Below are 19240 nucleotides of genomic sequence, written 5' to 3'. Positions count from 1 at the left end.
ATTCAACTAAAAAATAGTTAATTGGTGATTAAAATTCTTTTTAATATAAATAAAAGATGCTTATAACATTTGATTAATAATGATATCGTTAATACAATTAGGGATATTAAAATAAATAGTGGACTAGCTGATAATGCGGCTTCTCCTGCTAGAGCATGAGTCACCTCATTTGTTTGTCGCCTATTGAACTTCACCCGAGAGTTTGTAAATTGGGAAGTGAAAAGTCCTTTACACTCTGAAATACTATGACCAAATTCTGAGACATCAGACCTATTGGAGTGAAAAACATCATCGGTTGTTTTGGAATCCACCACTAAATTGTCGTTATCCATCTGCATGTCACTTAAACGTTATAAAGCATAAAACAAACTAAGTGCTTTGTCTACAGAGACGGGACATAAAGGAGAAAAAGTCATAGTTTTTGATAGAACAAAAGCTCCATCATCATGATGTACACATCCCAATACTTGCACAATTACAAACCTGCAAAAAAAAAAAGGCATTTATGTTGCATTTCAATCTACACCTTGTTGTAGGCGCTGCCAACGCACATCAGAAGCCACTCTTGAGCAGGAACTCAACGACACTGTACTTCTAGGCTATTTTTGGATTGATGGTAAGTGATGGAATGGAATGGAGTGGAATAGAGTCATATTCCATTGTTAATTTGGTTTTTTTTTAAAATGAATGGAAAGGAATGGAGTGTGATGGAACCTATTCCATCCAATACCACTCATTTATCCAATTTTTCATTCCATCCAGTTTGGGGTGTATGCAATGGAATGAAATACAATAATAATATAATTACTATTTTGTCCCTTTTTTTATGTCACGATTTGGAGTGAAAAACATCATTGGTTGTTTTGGAATCCACCACTAAATCGTCATTATCAATCTGCATGTCACTTAACCATTCTAAAGCATAAAACAAACTAAGCGCTTTGTCTACAGAGACGGGACATAAAAGAGAAAAAGTCATAGTTTTTGCTAGAACAAAAACTCCATCATCATGATGTACACACATGCCAATACTTGCACAATCAAAACCTGTGAAATGGAATGGAGTGGGATACAGTCATATTCCATTGTTTGGTTTTTTAAAAAATGAATGGAATGGAATGGAATGTGATGGAACCCATTTCATCTAATACCACTCATTTATCCAATTTTTCATTCCATCCAATTTGGGGTGAATGCAATAAAATGGAAAACAATAATAAGATAATTACTATTTTGTCCCTTTTTTATGTCACAATCTTTTCTTATCCCCTTCATCCATTCTTCAACTTACATTCCCTCCTTCGTAAAATTTTAGCTATGGCTTTTTCCTCGTGCTTCAATTTAAGGGTTTTGTTGGATGTTGACACTGTTTTTATCCTTAGCTGATTGCGTATTGGAGCTTCCAAGGGCAAGTCTTGTAAACCTTGTTTTGTTGTAGTGGTTTAGGTGATGTGTGTGTATTTTTATTTTTGAAGATTGATTTTTATGTTAATGAAACAATAATATTGTGTGTCATAGTCTTGTAATGGTTTGATTTCAATCATGGTTACTATGAACATGTATTAAGTTTGTGAACAAATGTTATGAAGTACTCGTTAAAAAAAATTATATTGAATCCCTAAAAAAAAGTATATTGAATTCATGTTATTTGAAAGAAAGAAAGAAAAAAAAACACCTCTTTTAAATGATACCAAAATTGAAACTTTGGCCAATTTGCTAAGAAAATTAACTAAAGAGTGTAGATTGAATTGAGCAGAGAATTCAACATATCGATTTCTTTTTAAATAAAGGGTAAAAATTTAATTAAAAAATTATAACTCATTCCGTTCCGTTCATTTATCAAACAATGGTATGGAAAATTTGTTCCATTCCATCATAAATTATCCAAACATTGGAATGGAATCTTTGTTCCATTCCGTCTCATTCCATTATATTCAATTCCGCTATGTTGGTTTCACGTTAGCCAAACAGAGCCCTAGTATGCAAAACCATAGGAGCTTGCTGAAGGTTGTTTGCATTTTGATGAATATTAGCAGATTGCCAGTATTCTATAAGCTGACGTGCTCTATCCAAAACATTTTCACATAACTCATTTTCACTCTTCCAAAGTTTAAGGTTCCGATGTTTCCAAAGACTCCAAAGAATAGCTTCCATACGTTGAACATGTTCCTGTGATAAATTTTGCAAGAAGGAAAATATAGCATCTATAGTCTTTGAGTTAGGGTGATAGAATTTCTATGAGTCGTCTTGATAGATTTTTATTATCTGATGATTGGTGTGCTCAACGACCCAACTGTATTCAACAAGCTTTGGTCTGATGCCTTTTTTATCACTGACCAATGTTGTTATCAATTAATGTCGATAATTGGGGACCACACCCCCAACATATGTTAAAATGTTGGACGGATCTTCCAAGTTACAATCAGTTTGTCCGAGAGAGGTGGAACTCTTTAACACAAAGTTTGTGTTAAAGGAAAAACTTAAGAAGATCAAAGGGTGTCTGAAGGCGCATCATGACCATTTTCAAAATCTTGAGGGTCGTATCAGAGAGGTAAAGGACTGCATTTCTTCCCTTGATGCTAAATTGGGAAACAGTTTGTTCAAAAAAGGAGTATGATGGTGTGGGGGTTAGGCGGTTAAGAGAATTTAATATTGCTTTCCTTAGTAAATGGTGTTGGAGGTTGAGAAAGGAGTGTTGGTGTTTGTGGTATAGAGTCCTTTCAACTAGCTATGGTGAAGAGGGCGGAAAAATTGGGGAGGGGGGAGACGGGCTTTAGTTTGGTAGAATAATTTAACCAATATAAGAAATGGTGTTGAGTTGGGAGTTGGAGGGTGGTTCGACGAGAACTTTTGGTGTGAGGTGGGGGACAACAATTCAACTTTATTTTGATGGGATCCTTGGTTAGCTGGGGTTATTTTGAAGGATAAATTTAGACATTTTTTTACCTTTCTGAGTTTGAAATGGCAACAACGACTGATGTGCAGTTGTTAGGCTAAGGGAAGGGGGTGAAGCTTGGAAGTGGCATAGGAGGTTGAGGGAGCGGGTGGAAGATCAGTTGGGGGGTGTTTAGTTTTGTTGCATCCTATTGTTTTGTAGGAAAATGTCAATGACAATTCGCTTTGGAAATTACATGTCTCAACAAATTACAATGTCACTAGTGCGTATAACTTCTTGCTCTCTGTGGATCGAATCTTTACAGCTGATGATTATAATTTTATTTGGCGTAAAAAGGTCCCTTTAAATGTAAGTATCTTCGTGTGGCATTTTCTCCAAAATTGCATTCCTATAACTGACAATTTAATCATAAGGGGAGTAAATACGGTTGCTACTTAGCTTTATGCGGGTGGTTGTGACAAAGCGGAAGACATAAATCATCTATGTATTCGGTATGATTTTTTCAATCAACTTTGGAGCAGTGTATTAAATTGGTTAGGATTCTTTTTGGTTAGGCTTTCAGATCATCATCTTCAGTTTGGTGCTTTTGGAAGTTTCTAAATATATATATATATCGGTCAATATCTTTTTTTATTTGGTTATCAACGGTTTGGATCATTTAGAAAGAAACAAATGCTAGAATCTTTCAACAAAAAGAGGAAACTTTACAACACCTCCTTGACGAAATAAAACTTTAAACCTTTTGGTCGTTGAAGGCACGTCATGTTCATTTTGTTTTTTATTATCATATGTGGTGGCTCAATCCTCTAGCGTGTTTAAGAGGTGCCTTTTAATTTGGTTTTCGGTCATTCAATTGTTTTTGTTTTGGTTGGAATTGCCACTTTTTCTTTGATTTTATGGCACGTCATGTGCCGGGAAATCAAGGTCAGTTGTCCGATATATTACATTTTAGCTTCTCCAAAACAAAACAAAAAACTCCTCATCCAACTATTGTTTATCTAATATATTCTTATTATAAAATCAACAGGTATTCTCTCTACATATCCAGACCACATAAGTATATTTTCTAGGTTATATCCCAATTCTCTCTAATATCATTTCTAATTGTATCTCATCTAGTCTTACCACACATCCAACACAACATTCCAATCTCGGTTACACTTATTTTTATTCTCGTGTTTGTTCTTTACCTTTCAATATTATGTTCAATACATCATCGTTCTTACAGTTGTCCGATAAAATCTTCCCTTCAACTTATGTGGTACTTTCGTATCTCATGAAACACCACGGACTCTTGTCCATTTCAACATGTTAACTTGAATTTGATTGTTACACCTCCATCTATATCTCCAACGTTTTGTACCGGGGACCCAAAATATTTAAAATGTGTAGCCTGTGGTATGATATAATCTTGAACTTTCACCGCTACGTAGAAATAGTTCATCTTTTGTAAATAAAAACTAAGTCGAATCTTTTTTATCCATTTGATATTGTTCCATACAAAAACAAAAACAAATCATACAAAGAACAAATCAATATTATTTACACCCGTCTCTCTTGAATTTTCTTTACATGACACAAACATCTTCTCTAATTTTAAAATAGACACTCATCTCTCTTAAGTTCACATCAAATAGATAAGTATCTCACTTGTCTCTTAATTCCAGTTATCCTTCCGTTAGAATACAAATAAACATGAAGTTAAAGTCCTCACCATCTTAAACCATTCAATTGATTTCCTTTTCTTTTTTTTAAATATTCTCCTCCCATCGAATCAATCAATTGAATTACTTACTCAACTCTCGTCAATCCCCGCGGTAACAGACCAAGCACCCTCTCCATCATGGCAAGATGCTCTAAATTTTCGTGAGTCTGAACCAAAGCTTCACCCTACATTAGAAGCATACAAATCAATTTAAACACAAAAATACTATAACATATCAAGAACAATATTGCATATGAACAAGATTAACTACAAGCCAATTTTATTTTATTTTTTGTTTTATGCTTTACAAATCCCTATATTTGTTGGGAACCTGTGATGTGTTTCGAAAAAAGGGTTTTCTGTGAAAGTTGATGTTGAGTTCATTTGCTTTTCTTTGTGTGAAAATTGTGAGTCTGAAGTTAAAATTGAGAAAGAGTACCTGGGCAGGAAAACAAATAAGAAGATATATAGACAATAGTATATATCAAAAAACAAGTTGAAAAAGTGCCATTGCTAAAAAAGTTGGATTAATATTGTAAGCCTAATCGGTAGCACCGCCTCTAATGTATTCAACCATTTAGAGATTGGCAATTCATATCGGTTAACAGAGTTAAATTGAGGGACGTTACTGTATTTGAGAAACTAGTTGTCACGTTTATTAACCGAAACTAAGGGAAGTCATTTAAATTTTCCCATGAACAAATTAGTTATTTTTTTTCTCAAGATTTTCGTCATCATATGCAAAAATTAATTATTCATATATTTAGCTTAAGTTCCTTCCATCAGCACTATACATAGTATCATCTAAACGAGAATGATATGTAATCATTATTATAAATTTAGGATTTGGATTTCACGTATATCAGACGCATTTATCTTGTTTGCCCAATCTAATGTTGGAGGTGAATATTATTTAAAGATAATTTAACAATGACAATTTAATCCTCTTCACATTCATTACCCAACACAACTTAAAATGCATAGCTTTCCTCGTATATACATACACTCAACGGTGACTGTACACACTAGTTTCAATAAACATACAACACCTATTGTAAAAAACTGTTGTATAGAAATATTATGGCTATGCTCTAATGGACTATACACCAGTAATCCCTTCCCCCAAAAAAAATATGAAAAAAGAAATGAATTGCAAAAAAAAAAAAAATTATACAAATCTATAATTATCAAAAATTAATCATCAGGGCGTTGAATCTCACCCATCATGATTCGGTTACTGGAGACCTTGAAACCAAGAAGCGAAGGATCTATCTGCTTCCCTTTCTTTCCCTTCTTCTTACCACCTCGCCCTGCTTGACCACCATCAGCTGGCTCAGCCGCAGCTCCACTGGCTTGATGCACATCCGCCTCAGGAAGAACGGGCTTTTTAAGCATATCTATAAATGATGCTTCTGACATAGCACCTTCACTGAAGGATGAAGATCTAAACCGAGCCTCTTTCTTCCCAGCAGCTTGAGCATCAGTCATGCTGGCAGCTGACAGATTTCCAGAGGATTCTCGCCTCCCTACCATCACATCAATTTTATAATTCACCAACTGCTAAGATTTTAACAAAAAAAGGTGAAGCAGGCAATTCAAAAATAGCATACCTTCATTAGATGCAAGGTTTAATAATTGGTTCTGACTGACATGAGGTACAGATGGTTGGTCTGACTGGACGTCTGGGGAGGACAAAACACGAGACACGTGAGGGCGCTTATGGAAAGCATTATCAAACCCTTTTGTTGAAGGAGGAATCCTGTAAATATAAATCTATATCAGTTGATGACAAATGCTAGTAATCCTCCATTCGACAAACTAATCAACACTTTTTACGATAAGTCTATTTCTTTAAAATTGATACGCTTAAAAAGTGGGGGGAAAATCAAGACAAAATGACTTAAAAAACTGAACCAATCATAAAAATGTGTTGGTTTGAAGGACCAAAAGCCTCTTACATTATACAATACATAGTGAATATAAATCAACTCTCATTTTATAATGATGAACTCCATAGAAAATCATCACAGAACAAATGCTTTGAAGGGTCATCTTAACTGTAAGTGACTCTTATTGTCACCCTTTTGATAGAGATGTAAGTTACATTAGTTTATACTTAATTTGGTTAAAGCATTTAATGAATTCTTCTGAGATATGCATTCAGAAAGTGAAGGATGTTGATTTGCAAAGTCCAAACTACATCAGTTATGAACAGAAAAAAGTTTGTTGTGAACAAAAAAGGTTCACAAAATAAAAAGCTAACAGCTGCACTGAACAATACCTATTAATTGACCGTCTAATCTGCAAACTTATGCAAAGACTATTGCTAAAAGCGCAATAGGAATACAACAACCAAATCTAAATAAACAACAGAATTAGCAGATAAAAAAATAATGTATCATATAGACTATAAAATCAGGCAAGTCTAAAGCAATTCTTAAACATCATCCAAACAAAAAAATTCAAGCCTATTCCAAAAAGAAGATAAAAAAATCAAAGCATTTTCAAGAATCACCAGATAAGAGTTTCTTAAATAACCATTTTTTGTTGAAAAAGTAAGGTGTGCCAAAAAAAAGGTGTTACCTGTCACTAGAAACTTCGTCTCCACGTGAGCTATTCAAACCCATCTCACGACCAAAAGAGCCGCCATCACCACCTGCAGAGTCTCATTCATTATATTCTACCAATATATAGCAGCACAAAGCAATGAAGGATAGCAGTTATATGGTGTATTACCTGCACTGCTTAGCGAGCTATGTCTACTATGAGCAATAGAAGGCATTTCCATGGATGGCATGGGGTTTTCCACTTGTTCTGACAAGTCTGACATCCCAGGAACAAACTTTCCCATTGTGCCCATAAATTCATGTCTGTGTCCCTTATTGGTATCCAACTCAAGCAAGTCTTTCTCCATAGATGATTTACCAATCTGAAAAGGAATTCTGTAATTGGGATGTAAAGTATCCTTGTTCGCAGATAACAGTGATTGTTCTTCAAGTAATGAACCAGATCTCGACCGAAGAGGCACTCTTTCAGTACTCCCTAGATTTTTGTAATGCTCGTTCATATGTATGTTGGTTAAATGATCATGCATTAGCGCACTGGAGTTTGCACTCTGTGCCCTCTCTAGAAATGGATCATTTAAATGGGCTTGCTGATCTGGAGGAAGCTCAAAAGGATGAAGTATTGTGCTAGCCTCTGGAACATGCCAAGATTTATTATCATGACTTCTTGACGAAAGGGGATGATTCCACTTATCAACAGTTGATGATTGTGCAGATTGAAGACCCAGCTTCTGATGAAGAAGGTCCACAAAACCTCGTCCTGAACTCTCTTCATGACCTACAGCAGACGCAGCTATGTTCAGATCTGCTGATGTGATATTATCCCCCAACTCTCTTCTCTGCCTCATAGCTTCAAGATGTTGAAGCTGCAGCCGTGGATCAATCCAGTTATTATCCACATGGCCATTGTTCCCAGAGAGGGAATGGTGACCAAATAGATCATCAGATGATTGTAGGTTGTGGTGAGAAGACAAAGGACCCAGTTGATCTGATGGGTGCATGAAGCGACGGCGTTCTAATAATTCCCTTCCTTGCACATTAACAGGCAAAGACCTCTCGAACATTATAGAACTAGGATCATAGAACCCTCTTTGGTTCTGCTCAAGATGATTCCTTCCCAGGAAATTTAATTGCTCCTCTTGAGCCGCAAGCATCTGCTGTTGTTTGTGGATTTCTGAAACATTAAATCCAGCAGAATGACCCAGTTGGTGGTTTGATGGATTTCTTACTAACTGTCCAGTTTCATTAATTGATCGTGACCTACCAAAATGCCTTTCTCCATCCAGCCCTAACTGCTGTCTAAGAGCCAAAGATAACTGCTGAGCTTGCAACTGGTCTTGCTGAAAACGAAGTTGTTGGTCTGAGGGCAATATATTTCCATGCCTTGCTTGCAACAAGAGCTCTGACAAATCAGCTTGCCTTCCTTGCGCAGCATTGAGACCTATATTTGCTTGGATAAACTGCTCCATTGATGGATCAAGGTGCCCTAAAGAATGTGGATTCTGCTGCAAGTCATGCAGATATCTCCGCAATTGTACCTGATCTAGCAAGTTATCCCTAGAAGGATCGTGTTTTGACTGTCCAAAATTCGGATCAGACATCTGCTGATGCATTAACTGCTCAAGAAGCAACTGCTGAACTTGAGACTGTTGTTGGGGCTGTAGTTTCAATTGTTGAAGTAGTTGTTGATGGTGCATATCTTGCTGTTGAATCTCAAGCTGGCGTTGTTGAGCCTGCAGTTCGAAAAGACGTTCGAAATCTGTCCCAGGATTCTGCATCATTTGCTGGATGCCAGATTTATTGCTTTGAGATGGAGAGAAACCAGGAAATCTATCTAAATCCGACCCATTCAGATATGCAGGGAAATGACTAGATATATTAGTCTGCTGCTGAAGTCGTTCAGCCTGCTGCTGCTGAAGACGTTCAGCCTGCTGCTGCTGAAGACGTTCAGCCTGCTGCTGCTGAAGTCGTTCTGCCTGCTGCTGCTGAAGTCGCTCCGCCTGCTGCTGATGAAGGCGTTCCTTCTGCAGCTTCTGCAGCATAAGATGGTCTGCCACATCAAAATTATTAAAGTTTGGTCCAATCCGAGACAAAAACTGATCTTCTAGTGAACCTACACGCTGATTAGGATTAAAATGCCTATTTATCCCATATTCGTCGGTCCAGGTATCCCTGAAAGAAGACTGATTAACCATGCCACCCATAGAGCTTTGATCAGTAAAAGGAGCATCTCTATCAATTAGTGGATCAGTAAAATGACTCTGGTCACCCAATCTTAAAGAACTGTTGGAGGATTGTGCACGCCTTAACTGAGATCCATCTCTGAGTTCAGACATCAATAAACCAAAGGGATGTAACTTATCTGCCTCACTATTATGAGTGTCACTCCCAATAGCTTCATTTGCCACAGGTTTTCCTGTATGATGGGAATATGCAGCATTGGCATCCACAGGTCTCATCAAAGGGTTGCCGTTGTTGCTTCCAGCCAATTTTGATATTGTGGTACCTACAAATGAACAAATAATTAAGCATAAAGTAGAAATGATGTACACATAACAAATAAAGACATAAAATTAAGGTCATCTAATTGTGATTCGAATAGTGAGTCAGAAGACATTTACAGCATCATAAATTAAGTCTTACTAGCAGTGGCCATACAATAGAAATATGGCTTTTTTTTAGAACTGGTGACGACATAAGCAATAATAAACAAGCTGATACACCATAAATGAACTTCAAAGCAAAACATAAGCAGATGATAATAATAAAATGAGAAAACAATTACTTACCCTCATCTTGTGCAACAATATTATTGAAGTACTGCTCATCAGAGAACTTGATTTCAGGGTGATAACTTCGATTAGGTGTTTGGGAAGGAATACCAACACTGGATGTAGAACCGGGTCGGGATGAAGACCATGGTTGATCGTCAGCAAAAGAAGACCCATTATAGTCAAATATATTTACATCAACTTTTAGGTTTCTTCCAATGGCATCAGATGGTTCTGACTGATTAACCATGTTACTATCAGAACCTAACCCTGTGTTGACTCTCAAATGAGGCATAACGTCGCCAAGTTCTTGAAAAGGAGATCCTTCTGGGGCATCTGACGAGCGAACAGGCAAGTCAATCCCAAAAAAACCTTGTTCAAACCACAAAATGATGTCAATCCCAAGGAAGGGTCCTTGAATCATCCCTTGAGGGTCCAGATAGCATAAACTCAACTCCTCGGGAGCAGCAACATTTTCAGATGGATATTTCTTCTCATTATGTTGACTAATACTTGGACTTTGCCGCAGAGATGAAAAATCAAAGAGAGAGCGGGAATCATCAGGAAGGCTTTTACTAATTTCTGAAGCCAATGACTTGATCCCATCCTGATTAGCATGTTCCTCAAAAGCAGAAAATTGTCCCTGATGGTAAGCAAAAGCCTCTGATTCGGCAACCTTGTTTCTGGGAATAATCTCATCTTTCCAATGCATGCCCATAGTTGGCACATGTTTCTGCTTGCCTTCTTGAAAATTTGCGACTTCTGAAAACGAATCATCATAAATATAGAAAATTTAATTTTCTGTTCAATTGAATAGAGCAACATAAACAAAGAATAATATATTCTCACCCTCAGCTGCATTTGTCAAAGAACCACCAGCAGTTGATGCTGATTCAATAAAAATTTGATCAGATTCATTTAAGATTTCGTTTCCTGATATAACCTTTCCACCACTGCTGATTGAAAGTTGTTTTCCTTCACTTAAAGCACCAGAACCTGGAATAAGCCAAGGGAGACAGGTCATGGCGGGAAAAAGTAGAAAATTTAAAATGAACAAATAAAAATACATGCAAGATGTATCACCAGATATATCACCAATTGACCCTCCATCCTTTCCTCCAGAGTAGCCTGAGACTTCACTGCTAGTAACTTTTCCCTTCCATATATCTTTAAGGACAGCCTGAAAGGAAGATGCAAACTAAATAAGAATGATATAGAGCAAGTGACTGTTTAAGAATATAAACGAACAAACATCACATCAATGAGGCATAATAAAACTGTTTCTTTATCTTTTATATTCTACATACCTCCTCCTCGTCTGCAGGAGCAACAAATGCTAATGGTTCTACCAAATCAATTTGAGTTATCGGCGACGTTTGTTCCACCTCAGAAGGCATACTCACAAAAGATGGATCGCCCTTTTGCTTACGATATATGTCAAGAAGCTTACCCCTTGGGTAGCAGTATGAATCAGCACCAAGGCTAGGCTTCCCCGGTATATTTTTATTAGTATCCATAAGTACAGATCCACCACTAGAGCCTATGGGAGGCCTTCCAATTTGAAGGTTTCCATTGAAATTTGCCCTTCCTCTTCCTGGTGAAAATCGCACGTTGGAGCCCTCTGTACGTCCTTTCTCCAGCCCAAATCCAGGTGCAGCACGGTATGTGGCCACACCAGCTGCTTGAGATTCCAAGCGATGTCGTGGCCTCCATTTATCACGGGAATCAGTGTCACGATCAGAAACTGCACGGTTGCTAGCACCAGTGGATTGTTTTTCTGCATGGCCATCTTCCTTCTCCACATCATTCCTTTTCTCACTTCGAGCATCCTTTTCTTTTTCTTCAGGACCCCATCTTGATGACCACTTATTCTCTCTCCGAGAGTCATTGCCAGAACCACGGCTATCATTCCAACGATCAGCAGGCAAGGACCTATTCTCCGAGGTTGAGGTGTTCTCCAAACGACGATCTTCTTTTCTACGATCCCTTCTCCCGAGCAAACTAGTTTCTCTCTCCTCTTCGCGCCACCTTCGACTGATCTCAACATCGGGAGTAGTCTTTCTCCAATCTTTCTTATCGAAAGACCCCTCCAAACGCCAATTATCCTTCAGTACAGGATCATTGGAATTCACCTGAGACAGGCAACCAAACATATGGATATCCAATCACTTTGCCATGATCACAAAAAACCATAATAAAATCAAAAGAATAAAAAAATATGGATATCTTATCACTCACCAGCATTACATTAGACTTCACACAAAAGAACCACTCATTCAGACTTAAAAAAAAAGAACATGCATAACCTATTTTTAGTAGTAAAGTGACTAATCACCAGAATATATATGGATAGGCAAAAGAAACAACAGAGCTCCAAGGGAAACACCAGATCTCTCTTGTCTTGTAATTTCATTTTTGCATTATAAAATTTCATTCCTTACAAATATAACTTACACAATGGCTTTAATTATGCTAATTGAGCACACAAATCATCATTAGTAGTTTTAGGAAAATGCTAGCCTATTTTTAGAGGCACTGGAGTGAAGAATTAAAATGGAAAAACTTAATTAGAAAGTGTAGCATTTAGTAATGCATTGAATGTTGTACTGGTCAATAATATATTGTTTAATTGCTTAACCAATTCCCTAAGGGGACTCCTTGGAAGGACGATAATTTAGCAACAATCCCATGATTTTGAAAAACAGGAGTATCATGAAAGACATTCAGAAAATCTTCACGGAATAAAAAAAATCAAAGGAATCAGCTTTGAATTTGGACTGGGTAACATATGACACATTGTCACTGCTTTGAATTATAACATTAGCCTCCTTGATAAATTGCAAACAAAAATCACAACCTTAAACTGCAAATAATACTCAAACAAGGTTAGTGTCCTATGACTTTCTATCACTATCATCAGAACCATGTTAAAGACTACAATCTCCAGAATAATAAAGAAAAGCCACAGAGCACACTTAAAAAAGAAGAGGAATGCATTATTGTAAAATCAAAACACCAAATAAGATAATGAGCACATGAATATCATCTAAACCATGTTCAATGCTACACTCTCTAGAATAATAAATAGCAATAGTGAGAATGCAAGAAGTGTAAAAAATTGCGAGTTACATACCCCCACTGGATTGCCAGTTGGCTTTGCATCAACAGGTTTGGAATAAAGCCACTGTGGGGATAACGGTATGCTGCTGTCAGATGACACTTGATCTGAAAATAAAAACAGATTCATCAACTAACAGTCACAATATACGCAAAAATGAGGAAAATCCAACTAAATTTTAGTTTCAACTTCATTTCTATAGAGTGTTGTCAACTGCAGATAGCAGAAAACAATGATTAGTTCAAATTCCCCTAGGCAGTGCTATAGCACCGCTGTATCTGCTATTTCACAGTAATTTGTACGAAATAGCGTATCACAGAACAATAGCGGTTTGTTCAAATTCTGCTATGCAATAGCCTCTATTTTTTAATAACACTGTTTCTAAACACATAAACAAACTACCTTTTGAATCATCGAGTAGTGCCGCAATGCCTTTCTCCCCGTGTCCTCCAGATGCTTCATCTAACACAACCAAAAAGTAAGCAATTAGCCACAAAGCAATTCAGATTAGTATTCAATACAAAATTAAAATAACAACGAAAGTTTCAATTCTTCTTACAACTGGAAAGTGAAGTGTTTTCAATAAAAACTATTTCACATAAATGCTTAACAAAATAATTATCCTCCACTAATTACAATTCAACTACATTAAATCAAAATATAAAAAAATAAATAAATAAACATCAACACGTAAATCAAATCAAAATATTATTCACTAAACTTGAAAAATTCAAAAAATAATGACAATTTCAGATTCAGATTAACAATAACAACAATGAACTGAACTTCACACTATTCGTCAAAACAAAATAAAGTTCAAAAATCACACTCACTAAAGCATTAACAAAAAAACTACTTAACAAAAATAGATCAACCTTCAAATCAAAACTAAAGTCAACCTAAAAAATTAATCAAAAAAATACGAACAAGCATTGAATTAACACGTCAAACAAATCACGAATCACGAATTCAGATTCAAAACAGATCCAAACAAAGCAAGTAAGTAACAATTGCGAAACAATTACGAAACCCTAAAAATACGAATTGAATCACGAAATTGATTGAAATAGGAATCAGAATGGATCGAACGAATCGAATTGAATTACCTTTGAGAGAAGAGTGCGACGAATCGGTGAGTTTGGATGAGAAGAGATCGTCGGGGAGATTCATTTTGGTGCCGTCGCTCATCGCCATGTGAAGAAGATTGAGATCGGAAATCGAAACGAAATTAGGGATTTGAAATCGTTGAGCGATGAATGCGAATGCGAGAGAGATAGAGAGAGAAAGAGAGATTGTAGAGAGAGAAAGAGAGGGTAGGGTTTGTGAAATGAAGAGAGGGTTTGTTTGTATAAGAAGAGAGAGAGATAGATAGAACGAATGCGAAGAAGAGGAGACTCAGAAAGAAGAGAGAGAATAATAGAAGGGTTTGGGGGCTGATGAGAGGGTGTGTTTGTAAAACAATTCAGGAACAACCACGAGACACTGTGATATTATAATGTTCTTTTTTTATTTATTTTTTTGAAAAAATTAAATATTTGTTCATGATATTTTCATTTCTTTTAGTCAAGAAAATGTTATTTTCATTTTTTTGTTTTGGGTCAAAGAAATTATATTTTTGTTTTGAGTATAGATGATGCATTGTTGCTGTAAATTAGGTCTATATTAACATTTTGACATATGAATTATATTTTTGTTTTGAGTATAGATGATGCATTGTTGCTGTAAATTAGGTCTATATTAACATTTTGACATATGAAAAATCTTTTTGTGAGCATAGTTTAGTATGTATGGTTGTTGTTTGAATCTCATATGTCTTACTTATTTGTTAATCGATGTGAATTTCTAACCAATAACTTGAGAGTAAGGGATTAATTGTAGTTTGGCCCATCATATGGCCCAATTAGCCCACTCTAGTCCTAACAGAGTCTGGATAGAGGAGGTCCCTTTAGAAGTTCAAAATATGTACTTTCATGACATTTTGAATTAATATATTCCGTCTTTTATTCAAAAAAAAAATATTGATGATTAGTAGGAAAAAGAAAACATAAATATTGTGAGAATGATCAAGAAAGATGAGGATATATACTTAATATTATTTCGTCTTTCCTTTTTTTCTATTGTTCTAACGTTTGAAAATTATGAAAGGTGTTTTTTATGAAATTTTGATTTTGATTAAAACTAAAAATATAAATGTTTGTTACTTTCAAATTATAACAAACTAAACTAACTATGATTATCTATTTCAATTACACAAACAATATAACAAATAAAATTAATCTAAATTTTTATTTTTTTTTAATGACACCAACAACGATTTTTTACTATATAAAAATTTGTTTAATGGTATAATTGGAATAATGAAAAAGTAAGTATAAATATACGCATTTGTTACACTTTTAAAGGATCGTCTAGTTTGCTACACTTTTTAAGAATAAAGGGAAAAAAACTGGATACACACACTCATATCATGTTTATTACACTTATATTTTAATATTTGAATTTACTTTTATTTATTTGTTATATGTGATATTTGTATTGAAAATTTAGGGTAATTTTGGAAAGAGAAAATGTCAGCCCAAAAGAGACAAAAACATGTTATTTTCTTTATATATATAGTATATAATAGATATATAGCATTGATAAATATTGATTAGTAGGAAAAAAGAAACATAAATATTGTGAGAATGATCAAGAAAGATGGGGTCATATGATTAATAATAAGATTTGAATCTAATCCACTAGATTAAGATATAATGACGGGTGAGGATGTGGAGTAACTCTTTAGATTTACTTTTGGAGTCAATATAACACATAACAACAAAAAATTTCTTTAGTCTTAAGAATTTAGTCTTTTTATTTAAGACATATGCATTTTTTACGTAAAGATTGTTTAAAATGTTAATCAATTGTAAAAATGTATGAGTTTAATTATAATTCCTTTTTTCATTCCTTTTTCAAGCTTTGCTGGATTATAGGTACAAAATAAGTCACTACTAAACAGCATGAAAACTTTGTATTTGTAGCATGGTAATAAAATAAAATAAAGGTTTTGTTAAGGAGTGCTTTTATGGCACTCTTTAAGCATTCCTAATTAGGAAAATATTTATTAAAATAGTTAAATAGTTCAATTTTCAAATCATTAAATGCACAAGTTTTCATATAAAGTTACTGCATGATACCTTTAAAGAGTGTTTTGGAGGCACTCATTAACATTTTCTTAAAAAAAAACTATTCAAATTGCCACATTATAATCGTTACATTGCTGGTACATAGCATATTTTTTCTTTAATTTTTAGAGTTTACTCTTTTGATTTAAGTCATATACATTTTTTATGTAAAGATTGTTTAAAATGTCAATCAATTGTAACGATTGGATATTAAAAACATTTAACTTTAATCATAATTCTTTTTTCTCCGAGCTACTACATTATGGGTACGGAATTTCCACCATTGTTTAGCAATAAGAAATCTCTGTGAAAAATTTGTTGAACAAATGAAGTGGTTCTTCCATCCTAACTAAACCTTCTTCATATACAAAAGTATAAGATCTAATCACTCACCACTTGCTGAATGGGTCCAAATTTCCTACCATTTAGACCAACATGTTGTTGGTAACTCTCATTCTTTACTATAGTTTATTCTTTGTTAATATTTTACGAGTTTAATCATCAGTTTTAAATTGCACTTACGAAAGTCAAGGGGGCGTGGAAAAATAATAAATTTGTATCGGATATGGTAGTAAAATTAATTACAACATATTCATTGTCAGCTTCTAGAGTTGTTTGCTGGTTGGACGCATACTTCTCAAAATAATTGTATTCATATTACTTTCATATTTTCAGAAAAAAAAAATGTTATTTTTAATTTTTAGTCAAAAATGTTACTTTCGTTTTTTCAATAAAGAATTATATTTCATTTTTACTCTTTCGATTTAAGTCGTATACACATTTAGTGTAAATATTGTTTACACTATTAATCAATTGTAATATTCATGTATTAAAATGTTCAACTTTAGTCATAGTTATTCTTAAAATCATGCATATGAACTGTTAATTTTTTTATCCCCACGATGTATCAAGCTAAACTCATTCTTTTATCATGTTAAATGCACAAAGTTTTTATCACTGTTTAGCGGTGACTAATTTCTATTGGAGAACATGTTGGATAGGTAAGGTGTATTATCCCCTCCAAGTTGAATTTTCGTACACAACAATCAGATATAGAACCTCTAACCACTTTCTCGAGAGGTCCAAATCTTTTACCGCTTAGACCAACACATTGCAGCTAACTCTTATTATTTTCTTAGATTCTTCTTTGTTAGTATTTTTATGAATCTAATTATCATACGTTTTTATGATAAATCAATTTTACACTTAGATTAAATACAAATTTTCATTTTTCCGATTTAAATCATCAAATTTAAACTGCACTTACCAAAGTCAATGGATGTGGCAAAATAATAAATTTGTAGTTGTTATAAGGGTAAAATTAGGTTATACTTACGGTACATATTCTTTGTCGGCTTGTGGAGTGGTTTTTTTGGTCAGAAGCATTGCCTCTCAAAATTACTGGTAAAATTAGTTTATACTCACAATACATTTTTTTATTTTTTTCTTAAAAAATCAATTTTTTAGTCAACAAATTATTTTTCCATTTTTATTATTTTTTTATTTAAGTTGTATATATCGTTAGCGTAAATATTTTTTACATTGTCAATCAATCGTAATAATCATATGTTAAAATTTTGACTTTAATTATGATTATTTTGAAAGACAAACACATAAGTGTAAATAAGTTTATTCCGACATTGTATCAAATTAAAACTCTTATTCTTTATTGTTTGGTTACCTTGTTAGAGATATGAAGTTTCTATCATTGTTTGGGAGTGAATTATCTTTGTCGGGAAATCTGGTGGACATAAGGTGCAGTCTCCCCTTCCAACGCTTGAATTTGTGACATGACACTTTGCTTCTTCAATAGAAAGCAACACCATCCCCCCTCCCTCATTAACTACTAGGGCTATGGTATTTTCATCTTCGTTTGGTCTTTGATTTCTCATGGGTTTGTTCTTTCCAATTTTACAATTTCGTTCGACATGTTCTTCGTTGACACAATGATACCAATTAATTTTTCTTTGAAACTGAGACACTGATATATCTTTAGATTCATTAAATCATTCTCCATTTGCATTTCTCCCCTGCTCTCTGTGACAAGGGCCTCCGAACTACTCGATACTAAGTCTTTTCTTTGTCTTTCTTCATTGAACATGTTATCTTTCACTTGAGATAAAATAAGTTGTCCATATGGAAAGGAGTTGCTTAATGACACCACTAAAGGTTCCCAACTTTCTGCAAAGAACTCAAAAGTAATAGTGCATGTAGTTCATCTTCCAGCACCAGCTTCACGACAACCAATAGGTTTGCCAAGTCTTGGATTCTACAACAAATCTTCCCTCCATGTACTTTAGATTCACCAACTTTCTAATCACAAAAGTTTTGTTTTGTGCATTCTTTCTTTGATACATTATTTCAATGTTCTTCCACATAGTATGGCCATTCATCTTTGTAGCCACATGGTGGAATACATTAAGATCCACCCACTGCCTAATGAGAATGACAACCTTCCGATGAGACTTTTTCCAGTCTTCATATGTCACTTTGTTCGGCTTCATGTCACCCTTTTTCTACATGACCATCCATGCCCTTGTAGTAAAGTATATCCTTAATTTTTAAACTTCCAACTGGTGTAGTTTGTAGAAGTGAGTTTAGTCATCATTCCAATTTTCTCCAGTTGATTTACACTATAATCTCGAGCTACAATCTGAGCTCTAATACCACTTGTTGGGCTCGGCGAGCTTAACTCAATTGTAGATTAAAATTCCAAAGTCCGATAGAGATTGGATCTTGTAGCGCAATGGTACTGATAAAATTAAATACCAAAATTAAACGGGAAAAATCCTCTAATACCAAGGGAAAAACCATGGGACAAACTCCAACAGATATTCCACTAAAGGTGATTTGGTATGGTTTAGTCTGGATCTATAGAAAAAAGCGGCAAAAACCTATAAAATATACATCCGCTCCAACACTCAAGTCAGTGTATGCTAGAGAAAGATAGTGTAAAGCATGAATCTGAGGTCATACTTAAGGCGTGGCATAGGCGCCACACTTATATAAATTGAGCTGG

The 19240-nt window shown here is 34.8% G+C and overlaps 1 protein-coding gene across 3 annotated transcripts; it reads right to left on the bottom strand.

The window, feature by feature from the left end:
* Nucleotides 1–4341: 4341 nt before the first annotated feature.
* On the bottom strand, nucleotides 4342–14518 carry LOC146905293 (uncharacterized). Of its 3 annotated transcripts, XR_015020067.1 has the most exons (13): nucleotides 14161–14518; nucleotides 13457–13516; nucleotides 13070–13161; nucleotides 11244–12068; nucleotides 11020–11116; nucleotides 10786–10932; nucleotides 9955–10698; nucleotides 7338–9671; nucleotides 7185–7257; nucleotides 6212–6360; nucleotides 5822–6127; nucleotides 4933–5040; nucleotides 4342–4786 (listed from the first exon to the last, which is right to left on the bottom strand). XR_015020067.1 is itself a non-coding variant. In XM_085728188.1 (12 exons), exons 1-12 carry the CDS (start codon nucleotides 14246–14248, stop codon nucleotides 4782–4784), a joined length of 4920 nt encoding a protein of 1639 aa, XP_085584314.1. In that variant the 5' UTR covers nucleotides 14249–14518; the 3' UTR covers nucleotides 4342–4781. The 3 variants fall into 3 exon arrangements, 2 of the variants coding, with proteins under 2 accessions (XP_085584314.1, XP_085584313.1); XM_085728188.1 differs by lacking the exon at nucleotides 4933–5040; XM_085728187.1 differs by lacking the exons at nucleotides 4342–4786; nucleotides 4933–5040 and having other exon boundaries at nucleotides 5573–6127.
* Between the last annotated feature and the right edge of the window lie 4722 nt (nucleotides 14519–19240).

The sequence above is a fragment of the Medicago sativa genome, chromosome 7, assembly GCF_051527215.1.
Source record: "Medicago sativa cultivar Bolivia chromosome 7, Bolivia_mono, whole genome shotgun sequence".
Classification (NCBI taxonomy): domain Eukaryota; kingdom Viridiplantae; phylum Streptophyta; class Magnoliopsida; order Fabales; family Fabaceae; genus Medicago; species Medicago sativa.
This window is presented reverse-complemented; position numbering and strand designations above follow the sequence as displayed.